The sequence below is a fragment of the Lagopus leucura genome, unplaced genomic scaffold (genome assembly GCF_019238085.1).
Source record: "Lagopus leucura isolate 7727_CA_CO unplaced genomic scaffold, USGS_WTPT01 Super-Scaffold_739, whole genome shotgun sequence".
NCBI classification, from domain to species: Eukaryota; Metazoa; Chordata; class Aves; order Galliformes; family Phasianidae; genus Lagopus; species Lagopus leucura.
In genome coordinates this window covers 1,535,279-1,561,915 of record NW_024962255.1, presented here as the reverse complement: position 1 = coordinate 1,561,915, position 26,637 = coordinate 1,535,279, and the positions used below count along the sequence as shown (strand labels likewise).

Here is a 26,637-nt window from a genome sequence, read left to right as displayed (position 1 = left end):
ACCGAGGAGGTTTTCTTGTTATACAGTGGGCGCCCTGATGTTCAGTGAATGTACATTTGATTCATAAAGCCAAGAGTATTGTTAACTTACTGGGGGAGAAGTTCAGAAATGCCTTTTCTTGAGGAATGTGCAGCTGAACCACTCCTGATGCCAACTCAGGAATGGATTTATTTTTGTTCCTGTGCTCAGGGAAGTGTGAATTTAGCTAAAAGCGCGTCTTTTATCTTTGATGTACTTTGTATGAACGTCGGTATGCTCTAATGGAGTGAAAAAAAGCATGGTAATTAATTACAGTCCGGGTGGGATATTAGTTACTCAACAACTTTCACCTATCTAATGAGACAAGGAATGTAAAAATGTACTTTCCATTGTATCTCCGGAAGCAAAATAGGAGCTGTGTTCCATGCTTAAGTCATTGCAGACAAGTACTTCGGCATGACTTGGGACTGGTAGAGTTGCTTTCATTTGCTGTAATAAAGTTTTGTAATCTAACTTGTAGCAAAAATAACAGATGCTCTCTTCCAGTAATTAAAATTTAAAAATAGCATAATTATTTTCACAGTGCAACAATCAAGAATACAAATGAATTATGACATAAATTATAAGGTGTTTCTTTGCATCTAGCATGCAACTGATCTTTTTTTGTGGCTGTAGCTGTGCATATTTGGTTATTTGCATGTCTGTATTCCTGCATCTAGTACCATTAGCCAGTATGTCTGCTATTTCAAATGCTTTTGCTTGACCTCCTGAGTTGTCACATCTTTCTGCAGCCACAGCAATTGATGGTGTTACTAAGAGACCTCAAAAACTTCATCACTGACTGTCTTGGAAATAGCTGAGGCATCTTGCTTCCTGTACTGTCAAGAAAACTGTCCCAAAATCTCATTTGTTCATTTGGCTCAGTGCATTTGTCTCATTTCTGCCTTGACTTTATTCACCTGCATAGTCTTTCAGTTCAGATGACATGCTTACATGACTGGTTTCTACTTTTCAGCTGAATGAACATTAGAGAACAGCAGTTCCCCCTTTTGGTTGGTGCTTGCTAGACTGAGGGCTAGAATGAGGGCATTTCTGAGGCTGCCCTTGCAGGCTGGGTGCTGCTTCCCCTCCTGTTCCCGGAGGTGCTGCTGTGTTTCCTTCCACCTGCACTTCCTCTATGGTTGATGGTGTCTGTGCCCTTCACCTACTAACATGTATTTTGTGCATCTGTGGTATCTGGTGGTTATGATGTAATGTAACTCAGTGCTCTCTCCTCCAGTTGTGATTTGCAGCCCTATGTTTGTCTGTTACAGAGGTCTTTGATAACAAGATATTTGTCTGAAATGTTCAGGGCAATCTCAGATTTGTACCTTGTTTTGCTTCCATTTGTCCTAGTAACAGTTCTGCCTGGCCTGTCTTGCTCTGAGTTTTCATAGACCTGAAACATCAGTCATGTGGTGTCATGCGCTTGTAGGGTTGGGATCACCTTCCAGGACTGAGCAACCATCGGAGCAAAGGCTGCCTGCCTGCTCACCCTGCTCAGTTCTTGGGTGCTACTCAGGCTTCTCATACTCATCCGTCTCTTACAGCTTAATACTTTTCCATGTAAAGAAAGCTGTTTGGTACTTCTGCTGCCTCTAGTTTGTTCTTTTCCAAGCAGCAGAAAAGGCTGCAAATAGTTATACTTTTGTTTTCTTCAGTCATCCATTACCTTTAAAGTAAAATTGTCAGACAGGGCCTTGTAATGTGTGAAATGAGGCCAATGGAAATACTTCAAAAGCAATGCCTCCTGTTTTATTATGTTGGCCCACAATATCAGAGGTGGATGTTGGTGTAGAGGCTGAACCTTCCCACCAGTATTCCGTTCCATTTTGTTGCTGTGTGACAGAAGGAAGCAGAGAGGAAGTTGGACAAAATGGCATCTAATGCGGGAGAGCCAATGAAATAGTCATAGTATATTTGATAAGCACATATTAGCAGCAATCTTTTGGTCAGTAGAGAGGGCTGCTGCATGGAAATGCTGTCTGTACGTGCACTGATGCCACAAACCAATAGAGGAAAAATGGACATTTGACAAATAGCAGGTTTACTTTTAAGTCTAAATGTCTCCCCTGTCATGGAGGGGACAGCTGTGAACTGGGGGTCCTGGTATCTTACCCCTTGCTCTTAGAAGTTGAAAGGAAGGTGAAAGCAAGTCTGACTACTTTTTGAAAACAAAAGAACATGAAAGCCACAAAAGCAAACCTTAACAATAAATAAACAAAAGGAATCAGCTGTAATGAGATCATTAATTATGTTTATAGAAGTGTTTAATGGAATTGTGAAACCTCTGTGGTCCGTTTAATACAATGGCATCTGAAAGACTTCTGATGATAGTTGTTGGTTGGGGTCTTTTGTACCTTTGTGTTTGGTGCTGAACCAGTACTTGTATCTTAATACATATTTAAGTGTAAGGATCTACTCTTTTTTTTAGAACATTTTTCAGTAGTATGGGTGGATTTTGACTTGACACAAAAGCAGTATACTCTTGTGCTCTAATAAGCCACTGGTTACATTTTTTTAATTCCTTACTTTTGACTGCTGTAGCTCTCTGAACAGGAGACATGCCATTGACAGCTGCTCCTTGGCAAATGTGTCACTAATGACTCAGTGGGTTGTGATGAATTCTGATCTGCTTGCTGGAGCTTTTCTTGGGGTATGAGAAACACTAGCAGGAATGCCTCTTCAGTATGGAGATGTCATTCTTGGGCAACCTGAAGGCGTGTATTGTTATTTTCTGTTGCAGTCTAACTTACCACATAGACAGAGGGAAAATATTCTCATTTTGGTTAAGATAATACATGCTGCTTTTTTTTCTTAAGCTAATGAAGACCCTTGAAGGGCTCTATCAACTTTTCCCTGTGTGTAGAAGTATAGGCTTTCCTGAGAGAAATCGAGGAAATAACTGACTTCAGTGGGAACTGCTCAGAAACTGTTTGCTCTTAGCAGGTGAAATGATTGCCACAGACAGAAGTGCTGGAGCACTTGCCAAAACAGATGGAGGCTTTTCTGCAGTGTGCCTGCACACTGAGATGCTGGTAGAAGTAATGACTTAATTACTCTTTTGATTAAACTCTTAGGGTCGGCAGAAATATAATCAGTTGTAGCAATCTATTCTACAAATATTTAAATAATTCTGAGATTTAGGATACAGATTAGAGATGCAGATTTTCTCAGTAATATTTCAAAACAGGTAAGAAATTCAAATTGATTCATGCAGTTATTCATTTAATTGCATGGATTAGCAGAATCACAGCAAGTGAAGTTCAGCTGTCTCACCCTGTAGCTCCATAACACTGGATCTACAGCAGTGAATCTCTGTGGCAAAACAAGAAGGGCTTGACAGCATCTGCCACGTTGGGCAGAATGTAAGAATACATTTCTCAGTTCTCATGCTGAAGATCGGACTTCTCAAAGCACTTGGGCAAGGCAGGAAGGAATGCATCTCCTATGAACTTCAGCATTTACAAGATGCAGAGCTGATTGAGAACTTGTGCATTAATAGGTATCGCTGGCATCTGAAATGAAATAATACTGAGTCTCCTCAAAATTAACCTAATCAGAAGGAACCCAAATATGTTTTTCACTTCATAAGGACTGAACGCTTGTTCTATGAGGCTATATAAAGAATGACCTTACTCAATTAAATAGTCTTCGTCGTTATCCAGGATGGGAGACTGCATTTTAAGTAAGGATTTTCCTGTGAAAAGCACAACTGCAATGTACTTTGTCACCAGGATTGTGCAGGCATAAGTTCTTTGAGCCGTTTTACTTCTGCATGGCACCCATCTATTAGTTTCTGTCTTTAATTCAGTCTAGCACAGTTTTATGCTACAAAAATTGAGTAACTACAGGGCCTCACAAATCACTTTAAGAGGTTGCTTTAAAAATGAAATGGTTTCAGATCTCAATGTATGACTGTCAGGCAGGAAATTAATTCAGGAAAATGCATATTTGAATACAAGTAGCCCACTTATCATTTCCTGTGCCCTGTACTGTACATGTACAGTAGAAGAGAAAGATGCAAACAGGTGCTTGCCTACAGGCTGCCTGAGAAAATGTCTGCTCTTTGTTGGAACAGAAGCCATTTGTTTGCTTTGTGAAAGCTCAGTGCTTTTGATTGGGAGCTTGGTCGCTTGTTTCTGCAGCGGTCATAAAGGGAAAGGAGCTGCTGTTGATGTCTGGAGCTCAGCTACAAGTTCCTTTGGAGAGCTTAGTTTTTCAGAGTGTCACTGATAGGAAATCTGACATGTCACGAGCTACACTTTGGGTCTGCAGGAGACCTACTTCTCTTTGGCAAGAGGCAGGTTAAAGATGTGAAGTAAAGGTTTGAGAAGCAAGCTTCATCTTCCTTACTGCTTACATGTTTCATTTCTTTGTCTCCTGATAGTAAAGCCCCTGTGTGCTCCCTGTGATGGATGAGGCAAGAAGCTTATAGTCAGGAAAAGACAAAGCCCAGATTCTAATGTGGAACACCGATGTGATGGGGTCTAGCTTGGAAGGAACCCTGTCTAGGTGCTGACCTGCCTTGCTCTCTTTGCTCAAGCTTTATTCTTCCACCCACAAGGTGCTGCATGCCAGATTCTGATTGTAGTACCCAGGATGTGTAACTGGAAGCACTTCAGGTATCTTGTGACTTAACTGACCTGAACACAATTATTGAGCCAGCACTTCCCTCTAAAGGAACGTTGCCTTTTCTGAGGGGTTGAAGTTCTCATTGGAAAGGGGGAGGCCTGGTGCAGGGAAAGCAAGTCTGTGTGCCAAGGCACTGGCACAACTTGTGTCCCCTCTGTGAGAGTGATTTGTCTTGGGGGTTTTGTAGAAGAGAGGGTAACTCCAGTGACAGTGAGCTGAGCTCTTAAAAACAGGAACAGTTGTGCCCATTTGTGGTGTGTTGGTTTACAGCCATAGAGCATGCATGTTGAGCTGAGCTGTCTCTTCCACTGGTTCTTCTTGTGCTTTATTGGTCATATTTGAAAGCATCTTTGAGAGGGAGATATGTGTCTGTGCAAATATATTGGATGGATTGGTGTTTCATTACATAAACAGAATCAGACTGAGGATAAGCTTGTTTTTGAGAATACTGTGATTTCTGTGATCTCCATCCTGTGTACAGATTTCACAGAAGAGATTTAGCAATTCCACTGAAACTAATTCCTTTTACCCAAACAAGGTAGAGTGAATGAGACAGAGCTTTCTCAGGTGTGGGAGATTTCACTCTGGTTTAGGAGGATGAGGTAGGACTCTTGTGTTGCTGGGTAGGGATTATATTGTAAATGCTCTTACTGTGTTTATTCAATAGTAAAGCTTTTCAGTCATGAATGTTCAAAACCTCTTTGCAAACATATGCATTAAAATGCGAAGTACGAATTAACAGAATTCTTGGCATCTCTGTTCTGAAGACATTTAAGGCAGCCATCTTCAGGACTTGCTATAGTCCTGCTCCATCTTTCTCCCTAGGCTTGATTTAGCTGCCACAGTCACATTAGACACTCTGGTGAGCATTCTCTTGTGTGTTCAGTTCTCTCTAAAAACCCATTTTTGTGCATGAAAGTCTTTTATCTGTAGAGTTCCAACCCTTCAGCTAAGCGCACTGTGTGCTCCTTTTGCTCATAGGTGTCACTGTTCCTCCCCCATACAACTACTTTCCAACCTCCCATCTCATTTTCTTTCTTCTTACTTACACCAACAAGAAGAATTACTTTCTGAATGCTAATGTGAGACTGTCACTAGCTGACAAATAAACTGCGCATGCCGCCACTTCCCTGTCTCAATTTAATCCCTTTTTGATGAGAAGCATTTGCTTTAAACAAGGCACAGGGAATTCTGCTTGACAATAACCTTATGAAAATTAGAGAATACTAAAATTAAGCCAGAACCAACTCATAGTGATACCCGTGTCCTTTAGAGCACGAGTTACATGCATTACAAATTACGGGTCTGGCTTTGAAGCACTTTAAATACCCGATCTGGGTAAAACATTACCTATCCCTGTTGGGATACCATGCTTCCGATGGAGTGGAAAAATGTTTGTAGCTAATTTCACAATGAATAAGACTGTTTAACTGCTTATCGTTACGTGTCTTGATAACAACTACTTGAAAATGAAAGTTAAATAAACCACCAACACCTGGTATTTTTAGAAATCCAGTAGTTAATCTAGAACAGCTACTGCGCAGAGATTATCAGAGACCAGTGTTGCTTAGTTTGCTTCCTTGAGATGGTGCCCATTGTAATTAAAAAGTGTAATTGACGATGACTAATGTGTTTGCTGTCCGGATTGCTTGGGGAGCAGAGATCACGTGCATTTGTTCTTCTTTCCTCTGAAATGAAGGCTGCTATATCAGAGCGTTCACTGTGAGAGTTTCAGGGCAGGGAGTGGATTTGCAGCTTTTCTGAAGTGCTCACTGTTGTCATTGAGGATCCTCCCCCGGAGCCAGTATGGCTGGTCAAACAGCTCACCTGCTTTGTGCTACACTGAACTGAAGGCCAGAGCTAGGGTAAGGTCTGTTACCTTCTGACTTCGTGGTTCTGTGTTTGTTTCTTGGCCAATACATCACCCTATATGAATTAGGATCTTATGATATGGATCAGCAGGGAAGCAGTTCTGCTTCAGTTCAGTTAACTCATGTATCAGGAAAATTGCTTCTAACTGCATCAATAAGGGGGATAGATAGTTCTGTTCTACTATGTGGCAAAGCCAGCTGATTGAGCAGTGTGATATTGCAAGGACACTTCCAGTTACAGCAGCAATAAATTCTCATTTTAATTACTAAAGAATAAATATCAGTAGTTCTTTGCTGGGGGTGGGATAACAACATGAAGGAGTAACTACTTTTTCTGTTAATATTACTGCTGGTTTTGGAGAGACTGCAGTTTCTAGTTGTGTGTCCTGTAGTGCCTGGTGAGTAAATAGTTTCCCAATAGGTAAGACTTCACATATGTAACATGAAATTACCAACAGAGCAAACAGAATGGACTTAGAAGGACTTCTGCATTGAGAACATCAGCCTGTATGCATGGGTATGGTCACTGGGTTTCCCTCAGGCAAATAGCCTCTCTCTGCTCTTCTGGGGAATCGCTGTTGAAAGATTAGAAATGTTTTGTGTGGCCAAATAAACCTTTATGTGAAAACTGAAGGAGGCAGTTTTGGTTATTTGAAAGAGAAAAAAGAGAGTGTTTTACTGAGTTTTTGTTGTTGTTGTTGGTTTTTTTTTTTTTTTTTTTTTTTTTAATAAATAATCATTCTCTGGTGTAGCATATATTAAAGCACTGACTGCACTGAGGATCATTCTCTGGTGTAGCACATATTAAAGCACTGACTACACTGAGGCCTGGAAAGCCTTAAATGGTGCAGAAATGAGTCCTAAGTTATTCTTCAGAATCCCACTCAAAGATGCTAAGTGGATTTTTGAGACAGAATATTTAAACAGGTTTGTTCCATATGTGGATTTTCAGATGTGTAGTTTCAGCTCTGTTTTCCTTTCTTCAGCACCTTTTTTTTGTCGTTCCTTCCAAGTTTTCCTTTCTATTTTACATTGCAAAATTCACTGGAAGAAAATATTTGGATACTCTTCTTTACTACATTTATAAAAAATTCAAGTTCTTATAAAGTATTTAGTAGCCTCTTGATTTCAGGCCTTGCTTCTCGTGGAAGACTTTAAGCACCCTGATATTTGCCGAAGAAGCAACAGGGCCAAGCAAGCACAGTCCTGGAAATTCCTGCAGAGAGTTGAAGATAACTTTTTTGACAGAGGTAATAGAGGAGCCAATGAGAAGAGGTGTGTTGCTGCACCTTGTTCTTAAGAAGAAGAAAGATATCTGCTGGGAAAACAAAACTGTGAGCTGAAACCAATCCAGGAGACTCCTGGAGTCCATTGATAACTTTCTGGTCTGGGTATGGGAGGAATTGAGCAGAGATGAAGTGTTGCTGGACCTGTTGCTCGCCAGTGCAGAGGAGATTGTAGTAAAGAGGTTGAGATTGGAGGTACTGTGGGCTGCAGTGACTGTGCCCTGATCGAGTTCATGACCTTCAAAACACAGACCTGGCAAAGACTGGAGTCAGGACTTTGAACTTGAGGAGAGCAAACTCAAGGCAGTTTAAGGAATGGCGTTGGATGAGATCCTCTGAGAGACTGTCCTTAGGGACATAGGAGTGGACCAGAGTTAGCAGCTCTTTAGGATATCTTCCTGAAAGCACAAGAGCTCTCTTTTCCCCCTGCATAAGAAATAAAACAGAGGAGTCAGGAAACCAGTATGGCTGATCAATGACTAAAAACTTGGTCAAACTGTGGGATAAGAAGGTCATATATATGCAGTAGAAGTAGGTACATGTGGTCTAGGAATAATAAAGGGAAGCAGTCCAGACACGCAAAGATGAGATCAGGAAAGACAAAGTGTGTACAGAACTGCACTTGTTGAGGGATGTGAAAAATAAGAAGGGATTCTACAACTACGTTAATCAGAAGAGGCAGGTGATGGCGAATGTACCCTCTCTGATAAATAAGAAAGGAGAACTGGCTATAACAGACATGGATAAGGCTGAGGTTCTCAGTGAGTTTTTTGTTTTCAGTCTTTACTGGCAGTTAGGCTTCTAATGTCTTTTGTGTCCCTGCACTTCTAGGTCAGGTCTCAGAGAGCAAGATCTCTCTCACTGTAAGACCAGACTAAGTCTGAGGCCACCTCACATGATGCTGAATGTGTACAAGTCTGTGGGGCTGGACGACATGTCCTGGGATTCTGAAGGAGCTGGCTGATTGGGTGCCAAGTTGCTCTCCATTATCTTTGAGCAGTCAGGATTGTCAGGTGAAGTCCCTGGTGGCAGAAAAAGGGAAACATCACTCCCATTTTTAAAAACGGAGAAAGACAAACGTGGTGGCTTTCTATGATGGAGTGACGGTATTGGTGGACAGAGGAAGGGCAGTTGATGTTGTCTACCTTGAAACCTTTGACGTGGTCTCCCACCACATCCTTGTCTCTAAATTGGACTGATATGGGTTTGAATGGTGGACTGTTCAGTGGATAAAGAATTGGCTGGATGTTTGCAGCCAGAGGATTGTGTTGTATGGCGCAAAGTCTAGTCAAAGGCCGGTGACAAGTGGTGTCGCCCAGGGGTCTGTCTTGGGACTGGTACTCTTCAACATCTCCATCAGTGATGTAGGCGGAGGGATTGAGCATTCGAGGAGGCACTGGCTAAGTTGGCTTGTGGTACAAATTTGTATGGCAGCACAGCTGTTCAAGAAAGACCTGGACAGACTGGAGTGTCGAGCAGAGAAGAATCTGATGAGATTCAACAAGAGCAAGTACAGAGTCCTGCACCTGGAGAGGAACAACTGCCTGCATCAGTACAGGTTAGGGGCTGACTTTCTAGAGAAGCTCGGCAGAGCATGACCTGAGTGTCCTGGTGGACAGCAGGTTATCTGTGATCCAGCTGTGTGCCCTTGTGGCCAAGAATGGTATCCTGGAGTGCATTAAAAAGAATGTGGCCAGCAGATCAAGAGAGCTGATCTTCCCCTCTGCTCTGCCCTGGTGAGGCCACACCTGGAGAGCTGTGTCTCATTCTGGACTCTTTAGTACAAAAAGGACTAGGATCTTCTTGAGAAAGTCCTACATAGGGCAGCAAAGATGATGGGGTGGTCTGAAGCATCTCCCTTTTGAGGAAAGGCTGAGAGATCTGAGGCTGTTCAGCCTGGAGAGAAAAAGACTGAGGTCTTATCAAGGCTTATATACTAAACAAGATGGGGTCAGGCTCTTTTTGGTGGTGCCTAGTGGCAGCCAAGACAAGGGCAGCGGGCGCAAACTGGAACACAGGAAGTTCCATCTGAGCATGAGGAGCAACTTATTTATTGAGGAAACTCCAGAGGTCCCTTTGAATTCAGTGAGTGTGCATTCTATGCTAAATACAAAACAGAAGTTGTATTTATCGGTGCAGATGGAGAATTCCCTGAGAGGAAGCCTGAAGGGTTATTTATGATGCTTTGTTTCTTAGAAGCATTTAAAGGCTTGCTTGAGTCTTCTTTTTTTGTTATTTGAAAACAGCACAGTAATTTCTACGTGAGGAACAAATTGACGTTTCTTGGAAGTACTGCAAAGCTGTGTTGTGGCCTGGCCTCATTAAATCCATTTGATAAGGATTGTTCTGTGTGTGACAGGAGAGGATTTTCAAGTTGGTGGGTTTTTTGTTTTTAATTTAATGTCTATAGGTGCATCTTGTGAGCCATCTGTTCCCATGACCTTTTACTGTTTTCTTGTGTGTTTATGGGAGAAAAATATGTGTTTGTATGTCATTTGTACCTGAACAAACTGATACTCGTAACAGATGCAATTTTTTGCAGCAAGTTTTTACTGCCTTAGGTTTTGTTCAGTAGCAGACATTAATCACTCAAGGGTGAGTTGTTGTATGGCCTTCAGTTTCCTTGTAGAGGACAGATTTTGATTACATTTTCTCTTCTAAAATGCCACACAGTTGTTTACCTGAAGTTCACAAATAATGCTTTTCCTTGGAAAATCTGTTGAACTTTCATTTAAATTATGTACCTGCATTTTCTGTTAAGGATAGTGATACATTCTTGGAAGTTTTCATTTGGCCAAGATAATGTTAGCACTGGTAGTTATTTTTAAGTTTCTTGTTGCAAAGTGGTTGTGTTTTGCTCCTCAGGATAACAATATGGTATCTTCTGCGAAAGTCAGACTGCTTCTATACATGCAGTGTGACTTTGGCACAATAGATGGTTTTTGCTCAGAAGAGTTCTGGAGTCATTTCTGGATGAGCAGAGCCTCTTTCTGGGCTGCATTAGTTACAGACTCATAGTGTAAAGGCATGTCTAAAGACCTGTTTCGTGGTGCTGTTGAATTGAACTGTTTTATTTAAACTACAACATTTTGTTTCTCTTGAGGGAGGAGGCAGAATGATTTTTAGGTAAAAATTGACTGGGGATTGAGAAGAAAATGGGCAATACTGGTGCTGAGATTGCAGTGAGATTGAGAATCCTGCTGCCACCGATGGGCTGTAGCTGCTCTTTCATTCTGTTGGGCAGTATCTCTAAGGTGTACCCATAGCATCCATTTTCTTAATCTCGAGTGCGCAACCTGCAGGAAAGCAATATTATTTTTTCTTTAATGAGCTTGAGCACTTGAGCAATTAAGACGACATAATTGAATGAACCTAATCAGGAAGACATGGAAGCTTGCCTCTGGGATGCCGCTCAAGGCAATTGCTCCTCGTATCTACACTTTTATCTCTTTAGTTAATAGCACCAATGGGTATAGCAGCACGGGCTACTGATTTCACAGCTCAGGCGCTTAGCAGTTTTGCTTCATTTTCATGCTGTGGGCCTTCTCTTCTGCTAAAAAGGTAGTGATTAACAGGTGATGAGAGTCTCTGCTTGGTTCTTAATGTTCTGGGTGCTCAGAGAGGAGGACTGCTCTATTTTTAGTGACTTTGAATTGCTCAGCCTGCAAAACTCCAATGAAGCCAGGTGCTGATAGGCATGATCCCTACCCAGTTCCGTAGAATCTCTGAACCTATTGTTTTGATAATTCAAGTAGTTAAGAGCACATTGCTAAGGAATGACAAACAGAATGAATGGCTTCAGGTGAACAACTGTTTTCTTAATTGTAGTCTTACAGCAAACTGCATTCTTAACCTCTACCAAGTAAGCCATATTTTAATTGACATAAAAAGTCATACTTAGTAATGTGTATAATCAATAGATATCAAGATGTTATAATCACAATATAATCAAGAGAGTTAGGCAAAGTAGACAATGATAACAAAAGAGAATAAATGGAAGAGCTTACCCTTCAGCTGGGCTCACCACAAAACACCAAGAGAGGGGATCTCCAGAAGAGATCCTTCCCCTCTGGTAGCCAGCTCTTAAATAGGTCTAGGAGAGATGGAGCCAGGCTCCACCCCTTCTGGCAGCACAGGTGAATTGCCTTCAACTGTGCTCCTCTGGCTGACTCATGGCTCACCTCAGGTGATCAATCAGAGGTTCAGGCCGTGACTCAGCAGTTCCCATACAGTAATGAAATGAGTCCAACACAGCTGTGTGTTTTCTGTGTTTTTTTTTTTTTTTTTTTTTTTTTTTCCTGAAAGTCTTTGTGGGTACAACCTGTAGGCGAGTGAGTACAAGAGATAAGAGAAAACTGCTTGTTCTTTCAGTATGACCAATGGCTCAGGATTTATTTTCAGTTGTGCATCTACCTAATACAAAATTAATCAAACTCTCCATTACAGACAGCCTGGGTATGGAACAGAAGCTGAGAACATTTGTGTTGGTCACAGTATTTTATCAGTATCAGTTTGTTAGATAACATAAAAAGAATAAATAGGCTGAAATGCAATGGGGAGAGTTGTCTTGGGCATTACTGGGTGCTAAGAAAGTATTTGAAACCTACAGAAATATCTGTGCAATTGCAGTATCATCTGCAGGATCATTTGAAGTGCTGTCTCTTGGATGAAACCTTGTGGGAAGAATTTGAAAGCCTCCTGTCTCTTCATATTCCCTCTTAGAAAGGTGAAAGTCAGTCCAACTTGGAGGCGTCACTTCTATTCTGCTGCTGATGGCCTCCATGTATTCTGTGTTTTCAAATTGTTACGGTTTTGTAGTTTAAGGAAAGACTAGCCCTCTTGTCTTGGTGATATAAATCTTGTCTTAATACACATTTAGATGGGATTGACTTAACAGGTAGACCTACTGATGTTTGTCCTAATTGGTTAAATGCCATTTTGAAATCTGCTTAGGTGTATGTATTGATTTGGAGGGGAAGAGGAATTGCTAATGGGATGAAGCTGGCACTCTTTTAGCAGCTCTACTTCTTCACAGGAGCTGAAACACTGAGAAGACCTTGCAAGAATATCAGATCAGTCTGAATTTCTGCCATAAAACATGATCATCTTGTTGAGCATGTTTTCCCTTAAATTTTTAACAGTCTTCGTAGTACAAAATTGAATTTCTGCATTTTATTTTAAATAGTCATTAGCACTTGTAGTAGTTGATTTGTTGACTGTTATTATGCTGTCTCTACGGTAATCTTTGGCATCATAGGAAGAATAACGTGGTTTTAGCAAAAGATTTTTTCTGGTCTCTTCACTTATCTGAGGAGGTAATGGAAGGTGGAGATTTTGAGGGTAATTCCTATGTCCTATAAGATGATTCTTTAAAAAATATTTTCTAAGCAGGAACAAATTTAAAAGGAAATATTTTGAGGTCTCAGGGTCTTATTGCAAGAGATATGAAATGGCTTCTCCAATACAGCAGAAATATACTGATTCTGTCTTCTGGCACGTTAGCTGTTTTTTGATGATAAACGTTTCTGACAGCTGATATCCCTTTATTGTCACTGATGTCCCTTTATTGTTTTATTATTTATTTATTTATTAAATATTTATTATTAATTAAATAATAATAATTAATATTATTATAATTATTAATATTATCAATTATGATTATTATAATTAATTAATAATAATTAATATTTGTTATTATTTATATATTATTTATTTATTAAAAATAAAACAAACAAGAAATCTTACTATCTGAAGTGTACAAGTTTTGGGAAGAAGTCTTCTGGTGCTCCAAGCTTGGAGACCTTGCATATTGGCATTGGCCCCTTTGCTGCAGAGCCATGTTTTGGGGTGCTTGGAGTGTTCTGGGGATCCCAGTGGGTGCTGGAGACCACCATCTGCTGTAGGGTGGGGAGTCACGCCAGCCACGAGTCTCATCCCATACTTCTTTCATCGCTGTTGTGTTACAGGAGAGAGGTCTAAAATATATTAAAAAAATAAATTCTTTCCAAGACCAAGCTTTTTTCTTTTTGTGCAAAAGTGTAAGAATATCCTAGCAAAAGGAACAGGCACTGCTGTAGATACATGTTCTTGAGAAGTTATCATTACCATTGTATGTGGGAAGGACATGAGTTATAAAATTGAGATTTCATCATTTCTTGCTCAGCAAAATAGATATCAGAAGTGTGGATTTAGAAAGAAGAAAAACAAGTAATATTTTATAGCTATTTAATGATCAAGTCCTTGCTTTTATAATTATCTAAGGTTCAGGCTTTTTGGACTCAGGCTGGGTCTGTGTTGGGCAGAGAGAAGCTCAGACTTGAATTACTGAATTCATCGGACCATCATTGATTAAGCAGACACTTCAAAGGACTTTTTCTGTGAAGTCTCCTTGCTTGGCAGTTTTCACAGATGAGGAAGGTGCAGATGGCTGTTGCCATCAGACAGGTCTCAGCGTTTTCCACACAAAGAGAACTTGATGAAGCCACAGGAGGTCGATTGTAGGTAAACAGTTGATCACGTTATTTCCTTCATTCTGCTGCTACACCCCTGCTTGGTAATAGGCTTAAAAAGCCTCCCGGTCTCAGCACTTCTTTAGGCCGGCTGGTTTTCTTTGTTGCTCAAGTTTGGTGTGAGGTCTTTTGTTTGACTTACCTACAGCTTTCTGGTTTCAAGACCAAAGGAGAACATCTTCAAAACGCTCCTCACTGGTTACTGAGTCATTCTGTTAAGACACATCTGGATCTGTATTTTAAACATGAATACATCCAGGTCAGTAGTGCAGTGGGCTGTTTCTGCAGGCAAGGTGTAAGGCTTGCTGTGGTATATGAGCAAGAAAACCCTATAGAGCACCACAACCACGGGACCCAGGTAGTAGTCCCCTCAGCATTGGGCTGCATTGGCCACAATTTAGTGCAGAAAGAAGGAGACAGTTTGAACTGTGCAGTTTATCAGATGCAGCTGTCGAGGTCTGCTTTGGCTGGCTGCTGGTAGCAGTGCTAGGTGAGTGCAGGAGGATCTGAAGAAGCAAAGTGCCTTTGGGGCAAGAAGCCCCCTCACTCCCCATGCCTGCCCCTTGGATTTTCAACCATTACATCTTTTCTGGTGTATTTTATCAAGTGTTGCTTTCTGAAAAATGTTGCTGAAATCATATTCTAGTAAGAATACGGCTCAGTGGTGTTTGCAGATGGCAGTATTTTAAAATTTTATGTGGTCTTTAAAAATGAAAAAATATTTTGGTGTCTATCACAAGACTTCATGGTGTTTGCTTCTGAATGTTCCTTTTGAGGTTTTCTATTAATTCTTCCTTTCTCCCACCTAATCCCAGTAAGCAGTCTGGAAGACACCAAATTAAGATGTCCATGTCTGATGTGTACAAAAAGAATGGTACTCTGAAAGATGGAAACAGCATTCAGGGAGATGAGAGGCCGGATAACTAAACAAGATTTCAGTGGCAGTGGCCTTGTTGCTGAGCCTGAAATCTAAAAGTCATATATAGACCATTTAGGAAGACAGGAATGCATTAGACATGTGATAGGGAAAAAGGAATTTCAGAAATACTGAAAACTGTATGAATCTTTAGTGCTCAGTGCATAGCTGAGTTAAAAGCAGCTGTAGTCAGCTTCTAAAATTTTACTTCATTTGAAGATATTACAGCTGTTCTGAAGTCGTCCAGCACATTTGCATGGTCTTAAAAATTACTTCTGGTTAATAGCACTTGGGGGTGTTTCTTGGCACGGTATCATTTTTTGTGTTTTGGGGCAGAAATATGACTTTTAAAAGGCTCTGTCAACTCCAAAACTGCTTGTAAAATGGAAGTTGTTGCAGTCTGAAGGAATATAGCTCCAATGATAGATGGTACTGCGTTTTTCTATAGCAGTAAAAATAAAATAGCAATACATAGCACTTGCAGGGCAATTTCCACGTAGCAGACCCTTTATAGATATTATATCTCTATGAAGATGTTTGAAGAATGGAGAAATAAAACATCAGAAGAAGTCAGCTGTTCAGGCTGCGTATTCTGAATGAAGGCACGTTGTCTGAGGCTATGCGAGCAGAACTTAGAATAGCACTCTTACTCGTTTTTGTCCTTTTTGTGCTTTATTATCTATCAGCGTTGCCTTTTCTTTTGTTAGAAGCCAAACCCAAAGGAGATGCAGTCAGATGTAAACAGCTAGATTAAATTGGAGTGGAGTTGTTGGATCCAAACGATGAATTGTACAGTAGTGCTTAACTGAGCCATTAATTTTCAGCCTGAATCAAAGCACAGAAACTCAGTTCTAAGAAGAGTCCCAAACGTGCTGGAATCAAGCTCAAGTTTGCGGTTGTTCCTTCCCAGTTTCAACAATTAGAAATGTCTTTCAGGAAGAACTCAAAATAGTCTGTGAAAGCCCTTCTTATGCTATTTTCAATGCAGAGCAATTGCAGTACAAGCCTACTAATGTAAAGGTTATGCCAAGCTTATCCTAAATGGCACAGCTGTAGTTCTGAATTCAGCAACGCAGGAAACAAGCCAGGACTTTTTCCCCTGAATCTGAGTTGCTTAGTTACACGGATAGCTTAAATGTATGGCTCTGTGTAGCTCTTTATTAGGATCAGTCTTCTGTAAGTCAAGGTGTTCAGAGAGACCCTTTCATGGCTTTTTTCCCAATGAGCATCTGCTGCTGAATGAGCAGACCCCTGTCTGGGTTCAGCCCATGATACCATTGGCCTTCTGGGCTGTAGGAGCACGCTGCTGGCTCACATCCAGCTTTTTGTCCATCAGGACCCTGAAATCCTTCTCCTCAGGGCTGCTCTCGATCCACACATTGCCCAGCCTGTGTTTATGCCTGGGCTTTCATTCTGTTTGTGGAATCCATAGGTTTGTAGGAAAGCTGCTGTGTGTACACATCACCTTTCAAAGTGTTTTCCACGTGGCTTTAATGTGCGTGCTGATATTGACTAACTGTTCAATTTAACGTTCCAAACCTCATTAGTGCTACAGAAAGTGGCTATAGCCTAAACACAGTAATTGTATGGTGTGATTTCATGACTGGCAGAAATCCTAGGTCAGCAATGGATGGATGCTGAGAAGGAAGAGAGCCATTTTCAACCACTGATGGTGTTTAGCATCTGATCTTGGTTCCAGTGATGAATTAGGGAATGAGAATCTACCTTTTATTCTGCCTCCAAAGGAAGTAATTTCCTTCCTTGAGTACGGAGTGGAATTTTATTGAAGTCTCTCAGATCCAGCTGCATATCTGTTAGGACTGAGTCAGTTTTTTGGGGGCTGCCTGTCGTCCTACAGCCCACAAATGTTTGTTAAAATAAATTAAAAAGTAAAAAAAAAAAAAACACAAAACAAAACAAAAAAAAAAAAAAAAAAAAACAAGCAACTGTTTAGTTACATTTGAATATCTGAAAGCAAAATTAAATGCAGAATAAAATGTAAAATAATGTAGAGTACTAATTGGGTATTTTTGAAACAGCTGGAGGAAGAGCTGATGATTAGCAAACTGTAGTGGATTTTTTGTTGTTGTTGTTTTAATTTCAGGAGCACCCAGGAGGAGCTGGCAGTTATTGTACTGGGTTGTGGCCCTGGGAAGGTTCTTTTGGGCTGCTCCTTCCCCTGCAGGGCCATTGGTGCATTGGTGTCAGCGTGGCTCATTTTGGCTTTGACGCAGGGGCAGGACTACATAAATGAAATGTTAAAGATTGCTGTGTTACTGGGAGCACCCAGCCCTTCTTGTAAATGATGTGGGAGACCAGATTTGGGTTACAGTCACTTGAAATTGTAAGGCCGTATGGGGCAAGCCATTTTCATTACTGAACTTTTCAACAGCTAATGTGATTGCATGCCTTGCAGTCATGATTTAATGATCACAACAGTCAACGGCAAGCACTCCTCCCACCTAATTCAAGTGTTGCATTTAGCTTGAATTTAAAGATCTGTGAAGTGTTACAGGTGTGGTAGAGGGGCTGTGAGTGGTAGGTGGGAGGAAAAGGCAGCTCATCCATGGCAAAGCCCCGTGCCATGCTGGCTTTCTTTGGCTGTGAAGTGGTTGGCATGGAGAGAAATGCTCCAGGTATTGCAGAGGGTGGACGGGAGGTGGCACTGAGGGGGTGAGGATGAGAAGAATGATGTGATGATGAGGCAGTGCCAAAATACAGGACTATTCAGATTGTCGGCTCACACCGTGTGACCTTGGCTGAACATCTTCCTTAGAGCAGTGATTGAGGGTTTCTTCTGAGCTATCTCATTAAAAATAATTAGAAATTAAAATAATGAAAATTAGCTGTCAGAAAGCAAGTGGATCTTAGCCATGTAACTGTTCCATGAAGAGTTTATTAAATAGGTTTTCACTAGACTCACAAGGAGACAGGCACTTTGTCTGCCTCGGCTTTGATCAAGTAATTGTAAAGCAAAAGCACTAGCTAGAGGACGCTGGAGTTAATGACAGGAACAAAAATGCAGGCTCTTAGCTTTGTAGCCTCTTGCTTTGTTTGCCTGATGACTACTGCCTTTTCTGGGAGATGCTTGTGTTGGGGGGACCTTGCTGCATCACCAGTACATTTACCAGTGCTGCTGCTCACACATAAAATAGGATTATATTGTGACAACTGTAGCTGGAGAAGCTCGTTTATACATGGCCTTTCTTCAAGCAAGTTCAATTAAGCATGGTAGGACTTCTGTGACTACTCCATTATGCCCAAGAATTTCACGGGGGCAAGAGATCTCTTGTAAAAGGAGCCATGTGATGGAAGTAAACCATCCCGGCGTAGGAACTGCAGAGGTCTTATTAAAAACAGCAGCTGTTAGTTGGGTGAGCGTCAGTGTTCTGGTATGATAATCTGCAGGACTGAATTGGAAGAGTTGAAAATCTCCAAAAGATTTATATGGAGGATTATAGTCAAATCGAAGGTATTTCAAAACAAAACTGAAAAAAGAAAAGTTAATACTTCATAAGTCAGCTTTGCTGCTGCAATTATCTGTGCTTGTTTCTGTTGAATAAAGTCATTTATTACTGTGAAGTAATTTTTCTCAAGTTCTTTAGGAAATTTCTTTAGGAACTTGAGAAAAGAACTGAAATTTGTAATAATGCTAAGAACCATTTCTGTGTAATCTTGTAAGCAAATTAGGGTAGTTTTTGAAAGTGAAGATCTTGGGTTTTTCTGCTTTCCCTGTGGAAAGGGTGTTCCAGGATCTGCTTTATCTTCTAGTCTAAAATAAAAAGTAGTTCAGGCTGGAAATCCACTTTTTTTTTTTTAATTTGTGATCTGCTGTTTCTCCTTTGTGCTCACAGTAGGGTGCTTTCTTTTTTCATGTGTGCTCGTACTCAGATAGTGCTCTTTTGTTTAGGCTTTGTTCAACACTTTTTTGGTGTTTCCTCTTGATATTTACTCATGTGTGTTTTTAGAAAGATTTCCTTTCCCTAGGCTAAGCCATTCAAGCCTCTGTCATCTTTGTGGAATGGTCTCTCCATCCAGCTGATGGTGGGAGTAAGCTTTCCATGCACCTCTTTCCCTTAGAAGATGTTTTTCACATCAGTGTTTCCCTCAAGGTCTTCCTGGTATTTACAACATACGACTCATCTTGAAAGGTTTTGATTTTAATTATCTCCCTTGGAATTGAAAATTTGTATAACCCTGCAGTTATTTATGTATTACTTATTACTTATATATAAATATATATAAATAAATATAAATATATATATATATTATATATATATATATATATAATATATATATTATATATATATATATATATTATATATATAAATAAATATAAATATATACATATTACTTATGTATTCAGTGTATGCTGGTGAGCACGAAACTAGAGAAGGCTGTGGCATTATTAAGTTCTGTCTTTCAGAAGGGGATGGAGGGATGACAGACATCCTAAAACACGTTGGCATCTGGTATTTGGCTAGTGCTGGAGTAGTTAAAATCACATGAAATGATAATCTGTGCAACCAAACTGCAAGTGGTCACAGTTCTTTTTAGTGGCACCATGAAGATGATCCACAGCTATATATGTACATGTCCTGTTAGACTTCTTTTACTGTAGCTGTAGAATCAGGTTTTGCTGTTGCTCTAATCTTTTGACTACAATCTATCTCATGAAAAAAATCATTGCTTCATCTGCCCACGCTCTCTTTAAATCCTTTGCAAAGGATGACCAAACTTGCAGGTGTGCTGTGCCTTTTCTCTGAGATTTTCAGAATCCAGAGTTCAGTGCCAGGCATTCATTTCAAGCATATTTTGTAAAGGTTTGATTCTAACGTTAAAAATTCTGATGTGTTTGGTGGAGAGCCAATCAATCCTAAGATGCTTTTGGTATTCAGAGTCACGATTACCCTTTAGAAAGGCATGTTCATTCTGTGGGATTAAAATTTCTCCCTGGTTTGGATTTTGTTTTGGTGATGTGTGCACTGATTGCTGCTTGGTGACAAACAACAGACCACTCGTGAAAACACTCTCAGCACATTTATATCATTGAGCTTCGTTGCACTCACAAAGAGCATGTCGAAGGGTTGTTCAGTTAGCAGCTTGTAAACTTCTTGAAAATTCTAAGAAATCTTTGTGGGGCCATATGAGTTATGATCCTGTTATTTTTATAGCAACCAGTGAATAGAATAAGAGCATGAAAAAAAATCTGTGTTTCAGGTAGATAAGCAAATATTACTTATCTTTCCAGAGATTGCTCCTAGCGATGAAAACAGCAATGGAATGGAAGGTGTAGTTTTTCAAGTGGTCTGTTTACTGTGTTAAAGTACTGTAAGCAAAAGGTATGCAATGTTTACGTATGCACCTACAGTGTGTGAGAATATGAAGAAAAGCTGAGCATTTGCTCACCAAATGAACTTGCATAGACTTCTTAGGATAGCAAATGAAGGAGGTACATGAAACTACTGCTAAATGAATAGGAATATTTGTGTGCCCACACCAGCTTTCTGCATTTTATCTTCTGAGCAAGGTTTGCCCACACAGCTTTTAAAAATAAATAAGTCAAAAGATAAATGATGGGACTGTGGTATCATCAGTGACAATTCAGTGGCATTCGGGATATTCATAAATACAAGCAGCCTCCAAGACTCGTGCTGTCACTCACCAGCCCAATAGCAAAGCAGTCACTGGAGGAAATCATCATGCCACAGAGTTGCCCTTTGGAGGTCTCACTTGAGCAGGCATCTGGATAAGTGCTTTACTGCTTTCGTCTTCCTTTGTAGATGTGGTCCATGCAGGGTGAAATTACAGCATGGAATGAATTAGCTGCTGCACTTCTGTTGAAGTCAGTGAGTGTGTCATTTTTACTGGAGGCTGGGAAGTTGTATTTTATCTCTCTTTGCTGCTGCTCTTAGTTTACAGATGATTTTGTAGTGGGATTTTGCCTCAAGTGTTTAGACTTCTCAAGAGATACGGCGATGCTCCAGCGCTTGGGTAGAAACCATACAGAAACTGTATCCCTTTGGGTCAAAGCCAGCTATAGCCATAAAATGATAGAATTACCAAAGTTGGAAAAGACCTCCAAGATGATCCAGTCCAACCATCCACCTGCCACAAGTATTTCCCACTAACCCATGTCCCTCAGTACAACATCTTCCTTGAACACCTCCAGGGATGGTGACTCTATCATCTCCCCGGGCAGCCTGTTCCAGAGCCTGACTTCTCTTTCAGAGAAGAAATTTTTCCTGGCATCTAACCTGTATGTGTGATATCCGGTGTCATCCTCCTGGCTGGGCCCATGCAAGTTCTGTATGCAGTTCTGTGTTGAAAGGGGAAGGAGAAATCTTTTCTTATAGCACGCTGCTCTAGTGGCACTGTGGGGCTCTTTAAAAGTGAAAAGTAATTCTTAATTAACTTTTTATTTTTCTTCTGTGTGGTTTGAAGAGGTAATATTTTTCTTCTGTTTAATGTGGAAAATGAAAGTGTTCACAAAATGTTCATTGCGAGTAGTATACCTGTTTTTATATTTTTTAGGACTACACCTATGCGTTTGCTAGCTCTGCATGTACTGCTTTTATCTTTGAAGCTATCATTTCTGTAAAGCAACAAAATCTTACTTATTTTCTTTCGTTATTCTGCTCTGCTTCCATTGATGCCTCTAAACTTTTGACTCCAGACTGGCAATATGAGGGTAAGATGGCAAAATGAAACTTCCTGAGCATTGCTTGTCTGTCTTTAATTTTTATTTCCCTTTGAACATTATTAAAACTCTTTTCACTCCCTTTCATTAAACCCTTCTGTTGCAATTAATTCAAATTATTTGTTTCTGTTGTGAAGCTTTAATTATGATTTATACCTTTTAACCATTCCCTTGTTTGTTTTTATTTCTTTGGGATAAACGACCATCATATTATACTTGTCTTGAAGGACTCTGCTTCATTGTGGTCCCTGCAAGGCACGGAGATGTTCGTAGTGTAGCCATCAATGCTGTAGTGTGGTATGTGATGAGGATTTGGTGTGTGTAGTTGTGACATGGGAAGGCAAGCTCACCTAAGAGAGGATGTAGCAATCTGTGTAGTTCATGTTCTATAACTGTTAGTTTTTAAAAATGGATCAACATCTGAGATATTAAATTCTCGGTCTCCTTTGCTTTACAGAGTTTAGTTGAGGAAAAGATAAATGAAGAGCTCAGATTTTGATCTTCTGAGTGTAAATGAGCTGTAAAGTATTGTAGCCTATACATGTCATATTTCAGAGATGCTTCTCTTTGGTATGCTGAATATGCAAAATCACAAAACAGACCAAAAGAAACACAAAATCCTTTCTCTGGAATCAGAAGTAACTTCTCTTTTTATCTTTATAGATTGTAAGTTGGCCAGAACAGGTCCTCCAGCCACAATAGTTCCCATTGATGAAGAGAGTCGGAACGGTGAGTGCCTTTTGTTCTTGTGACACAGCTGCAGTCTCTGGTTGGGGCATGGAGGCTCCCGCAGGGAATGAGGTGCCTGTGTCTGGTCTGGCAGCTGGGAACCCTATGCTCTGCTCTGAGAACTGGTCTGTGGAAACCTCTGCCAGTGAGGGATGGTGGTGGGAAGGGCAAAAGGATCCACTGTTGTGACAGCTGCTGCTTCTTACTGACAATTATGCATCTTAATGACTTGGCTCTTTCACCTTGAGCTGCTCACCTGAGAACGTTTCTTCTTTTACAAAGTACTTAGACCACAATTATTTGTAATACACGAGTAAGTTAACTACCTGTTTGCTCCTATGTATGCTTGTTGTTACCCATTGAGTTCTTCAGACATCACTCTGTTTGATTTCCTTTTTGTTTAGATATTTACTGTGGTAAGGTAAGACTTGAAGGCTTCTTTCTCTGAAGTTTGATAAGGGTGTTAATGTTGTATTTTGGGTCTCCCATGCAGCTTTCAGAAGGTTCACTGTTAGTTGTTGTTCTTTGGTATGAGCATTAGTTATGGATACCTCTGTGGCAGGACTACTCAGTTGTGGGATTTGATGCTTATGTGTTTGTCACCTTTCTGGGAAGGTGTCAGATGGTCTTGAGTGGCAAAAGCCCTTGATTTACATGTTGGTGGTATTGTCACATAGCTCTTTTTCTTATGTACTAGCAGCAGTTGAGTTTTATATCTGAAGAACGTGGTGTGAAGAATAGTGCAAAAGAAATAATAAAAAAAAAAACAACTAGAAGTTAATCATAGTCATCTGAGGCATAAACAAAAATAAGGAGCAGTAAGAATTTTGCATGCTGTGATTGGTAGTTGGATATGGTTTCTTAGTTTTTTGATGTTGCAGTCAATAGAAAATTTCTTCCCTACAAGAAAGACTGTTGAATGGTGGGAAGAGGTGTTTCCTCAAAGCTTTACACGTGTCTGCAAAGATATAATGTATCTATCTCACTGTGAATTCCTGTGAACCATTAATTCCCCATTAAATAAGTCGAATGGGAAGCAGAAACCTGAATTGGCATTGTCGATAATGGAAACGACACACCTCATCTGGAAGCCACAATATGTATTAAATTAATGGATCTCCTGGGAAGCCAGCTCTAAGATTGAAATGTCCTCAGATGCTCAGCTGTCTTTATTGAAGCGGTAGGTTGCATCCTCCCCACTGCTGTGTGTGACTGAAGGTAATGGAGGTTGAATCCAAAGCCTGCAGCTTAGCAGTTGGATCAGGGCTACTACTCATTGACTTTAAGATCTGTGGAAAAAAATGTCTCAATATGCTTAAGCTGATGGTAGGTATTTTAGCTAAAATAGGCATAGCAAAAGACGCTTTGCAGCTGGCAGCATCTGCTGTCCTGGCACTTTGTTCACCCTTCCCGATGTCTTCTGGTTCAGTGGAAATGCGTTAGCTTGCTAAAATCCATGTGGATCCACACTGAGCAGTGGATAGTGCAATGTAATTGCTTAAATGCACGCTTCTGTGTATCAGAGTCAGACTGTTGTGATAAGAGTATGACAGAGTAACTAATGGAGCCATGTTGTCTTCTGCTGTGTTTTCTACATGGAACTGCACCAGTCTGTTTTTACCTTCATTCTTGGTCGTATTCACATGCTTTGCATTATACTTACATGCCACGTCTAGCCATGTTGCAGTGTTGCAAAAATATAACATACTACTGTTAGCAATGCTATTTTAATAGAGTCTATCTTCAGTTTTACTGCACTGTTTCTTCTCAGCATACAAAGTTTAATCATTACTAAATCATGTAGTCTAGAGTCTGTGCAAATCTCTTCGGGGTTATTTGACATTTGTGCAAACACAGTTAAGTGCAGTGAGTCTCACTGGCTTCTCATTAGAAAGTTGCTGTGGTTTAATACAAGTGTGTTGAGAATAACATTTTGTAACAAATGTGACGTTATGGACTTTTCCTGCCTTTCCTTTCTATTTCAGAAAAAATCATGAGTTAACGAGTTGAAGGATGAGGAGGTTCTTCGGAATGTTAATATCTTCCAATACATCCGTCCTACAGAAATGTCTTTGGCATTATTGCTGATTAATACTTGGTGTGTATTTGACTATCTAGCAGTTCCAATTTGATCTGGATCAGGCCCAGGCACATAATAACATTTGATTAAATTAGAGCACGCAGTACAGAGTTTATTCTGGCTTTATTTTCACATAGGAAGAAAAATTACGCATTAAATGTAATCCAGTCTGCCTGTTGGAGTTGACCCTTGCACAGTGTTGTGAGCAAATTCTAGCAAGATAAGTGGACTTGTTTTGACTTGGTTGTACCATGTAGCTGCATAGTGCTAAGACCAGTACTGAAGTGCTATTTGGTTTGACCCGGATTTAGCACCTCTAGGCTGATTGTCGAGTACAGGTTGTTTGTTGGAGCCTCCCTAAGTCCAGATTAACAACAGGTACACGTGCTGATTCAGATCCAATCTGGACTGCACCTACAAAGTTAAGGTCAGATGGTCAGTCTAGCCAAAGAAGAAAGCCTGTTGCGTGGTGTGTGCAGCATTGGCAAATACTGTCATCCAGTGTTCTGGATGTTTCGTTCCCATTTAGGAGTATGGGCCATAAAAATCCTTGGAGAACAGTGTATTATCGAGAAAATTGCAGCAAAAGCTGCAGAAAAGGGGACTTGCTAACTTTTGCTGTGCACCTTGGCTTTGATGTGGAAAGCATGCAGCAGGCTGTAATGGTAAAAGATACCCAGTTGTGGCTGGCTCTCTTTGTTGTTCTGGCAAAGCTTTCTTTTAGAGTTAATGATTTTTTGGATGTTCTAGCCTCAAAATTCCTCATAATGGAGGAAAATGAGCAGATATTCTGTGGTTTAATATCGTCCTTTTAAGAAACACCTTTTTCTTTCATGACTTGCATACTTGATTGCCAAATACAGAAATTACCTTCTGTATTCAGAGATGCATCTAATTAAGACTAAGGCTTATTTGTTCTTAATCAGCTGTCCAAAGAATCAAATTACTGGCAGCATTAGCAGTCTTACTGAGGCATAACAAATTTCTGTTTTCAAGGTAGGTTAAATATCCTAAATGAGCGTAGCTATTCTTACTAGGTAAGAAGACTTAGAATGAAACAGACAAAAACCGAGTGCAAGAACTAGAAGTTCTGAGATTTTTTTATACTCACCTAATAAATGTTTTCAACAAGATTGACTATGGAGCATTTTTTATAACTTTCACTTGTTTTCCTCCTGTTTGTCATGTCAGCACCTGGCTTGGACATGCAGCTGCTCCAACTGCTACCTTGAATTGTTCAAATTGTAAATAGGAGTATCACTTCTGAGCTAACATCTTTGATTTACTGTGTGAATTCATGACGTGAGGGAAAGAGGTCTAAATTTGTGAGTATAATTTAGTTTCATTCATGCCTGTTCTATTCCATTTTGAAATCATATATTTTTAAGGTTTCGAAATTAACAATTTCGTAGAAAAGCCATGAATCAATTTGGTGTCTAGTGCTATTTTTATGCCACAAATGTGAATTCACATTTCTGGATTTTTCATGGAGAACAAATGTGTGAAGACTTGAATTAGCTGTAAAACGAATGAGTTGCTTAGTCCTTTTTTTTTTTTTTTTCTAATTCATGAGCACAGTCATCAACAATGGCCAACGTTTAAGAAGAGTGTTGGTTAAAAATATTAATGATTCTATTTTTTCATGTTTTTTGTTTTTAATGATACATTATAAGAAGAAATAGTGTCAAAAAGCAGAATGTAATTCGGGGTGAGAGCTGGAGAATAAGGAACGTGTCTTCTAGAAACTGATTAACTGATTCCTAAGGGTAGTAAATACAGTTAGAAAGCTGGAATTAGTAAAATGTTTTTGTGCTGTCAGCTGTCTGGAATGTATCTTAATGTGGTGTTGATGCTCTTTTGGGAAGGTGAATTAGCTTTAAATTGCCTTCAGGG

General features: G+C 40.1%; 1 protein-coding gene across 1 annotated transcript in view; it reads left to right on the top strand.

Annotated features, from left to right (window-relative positions):
* PCDH15 (protocadherin related 15) overlaps positions 1-26,637 on the top strand; it is a 383,291-nt gene that overhangs the window by 79,725 nt on the left and 276,929 nt on the right. The window contains exon 3 of the mRNA XM_042862789.1: positions 22,599-22,664. Coding sequence (XP_042718723.1) covers positions 22,599-22,664 — 66 coding nt within the window. The remainder of the gene's footprint in view (positions 1-22,598; positions 22,665-26,637) is intronic.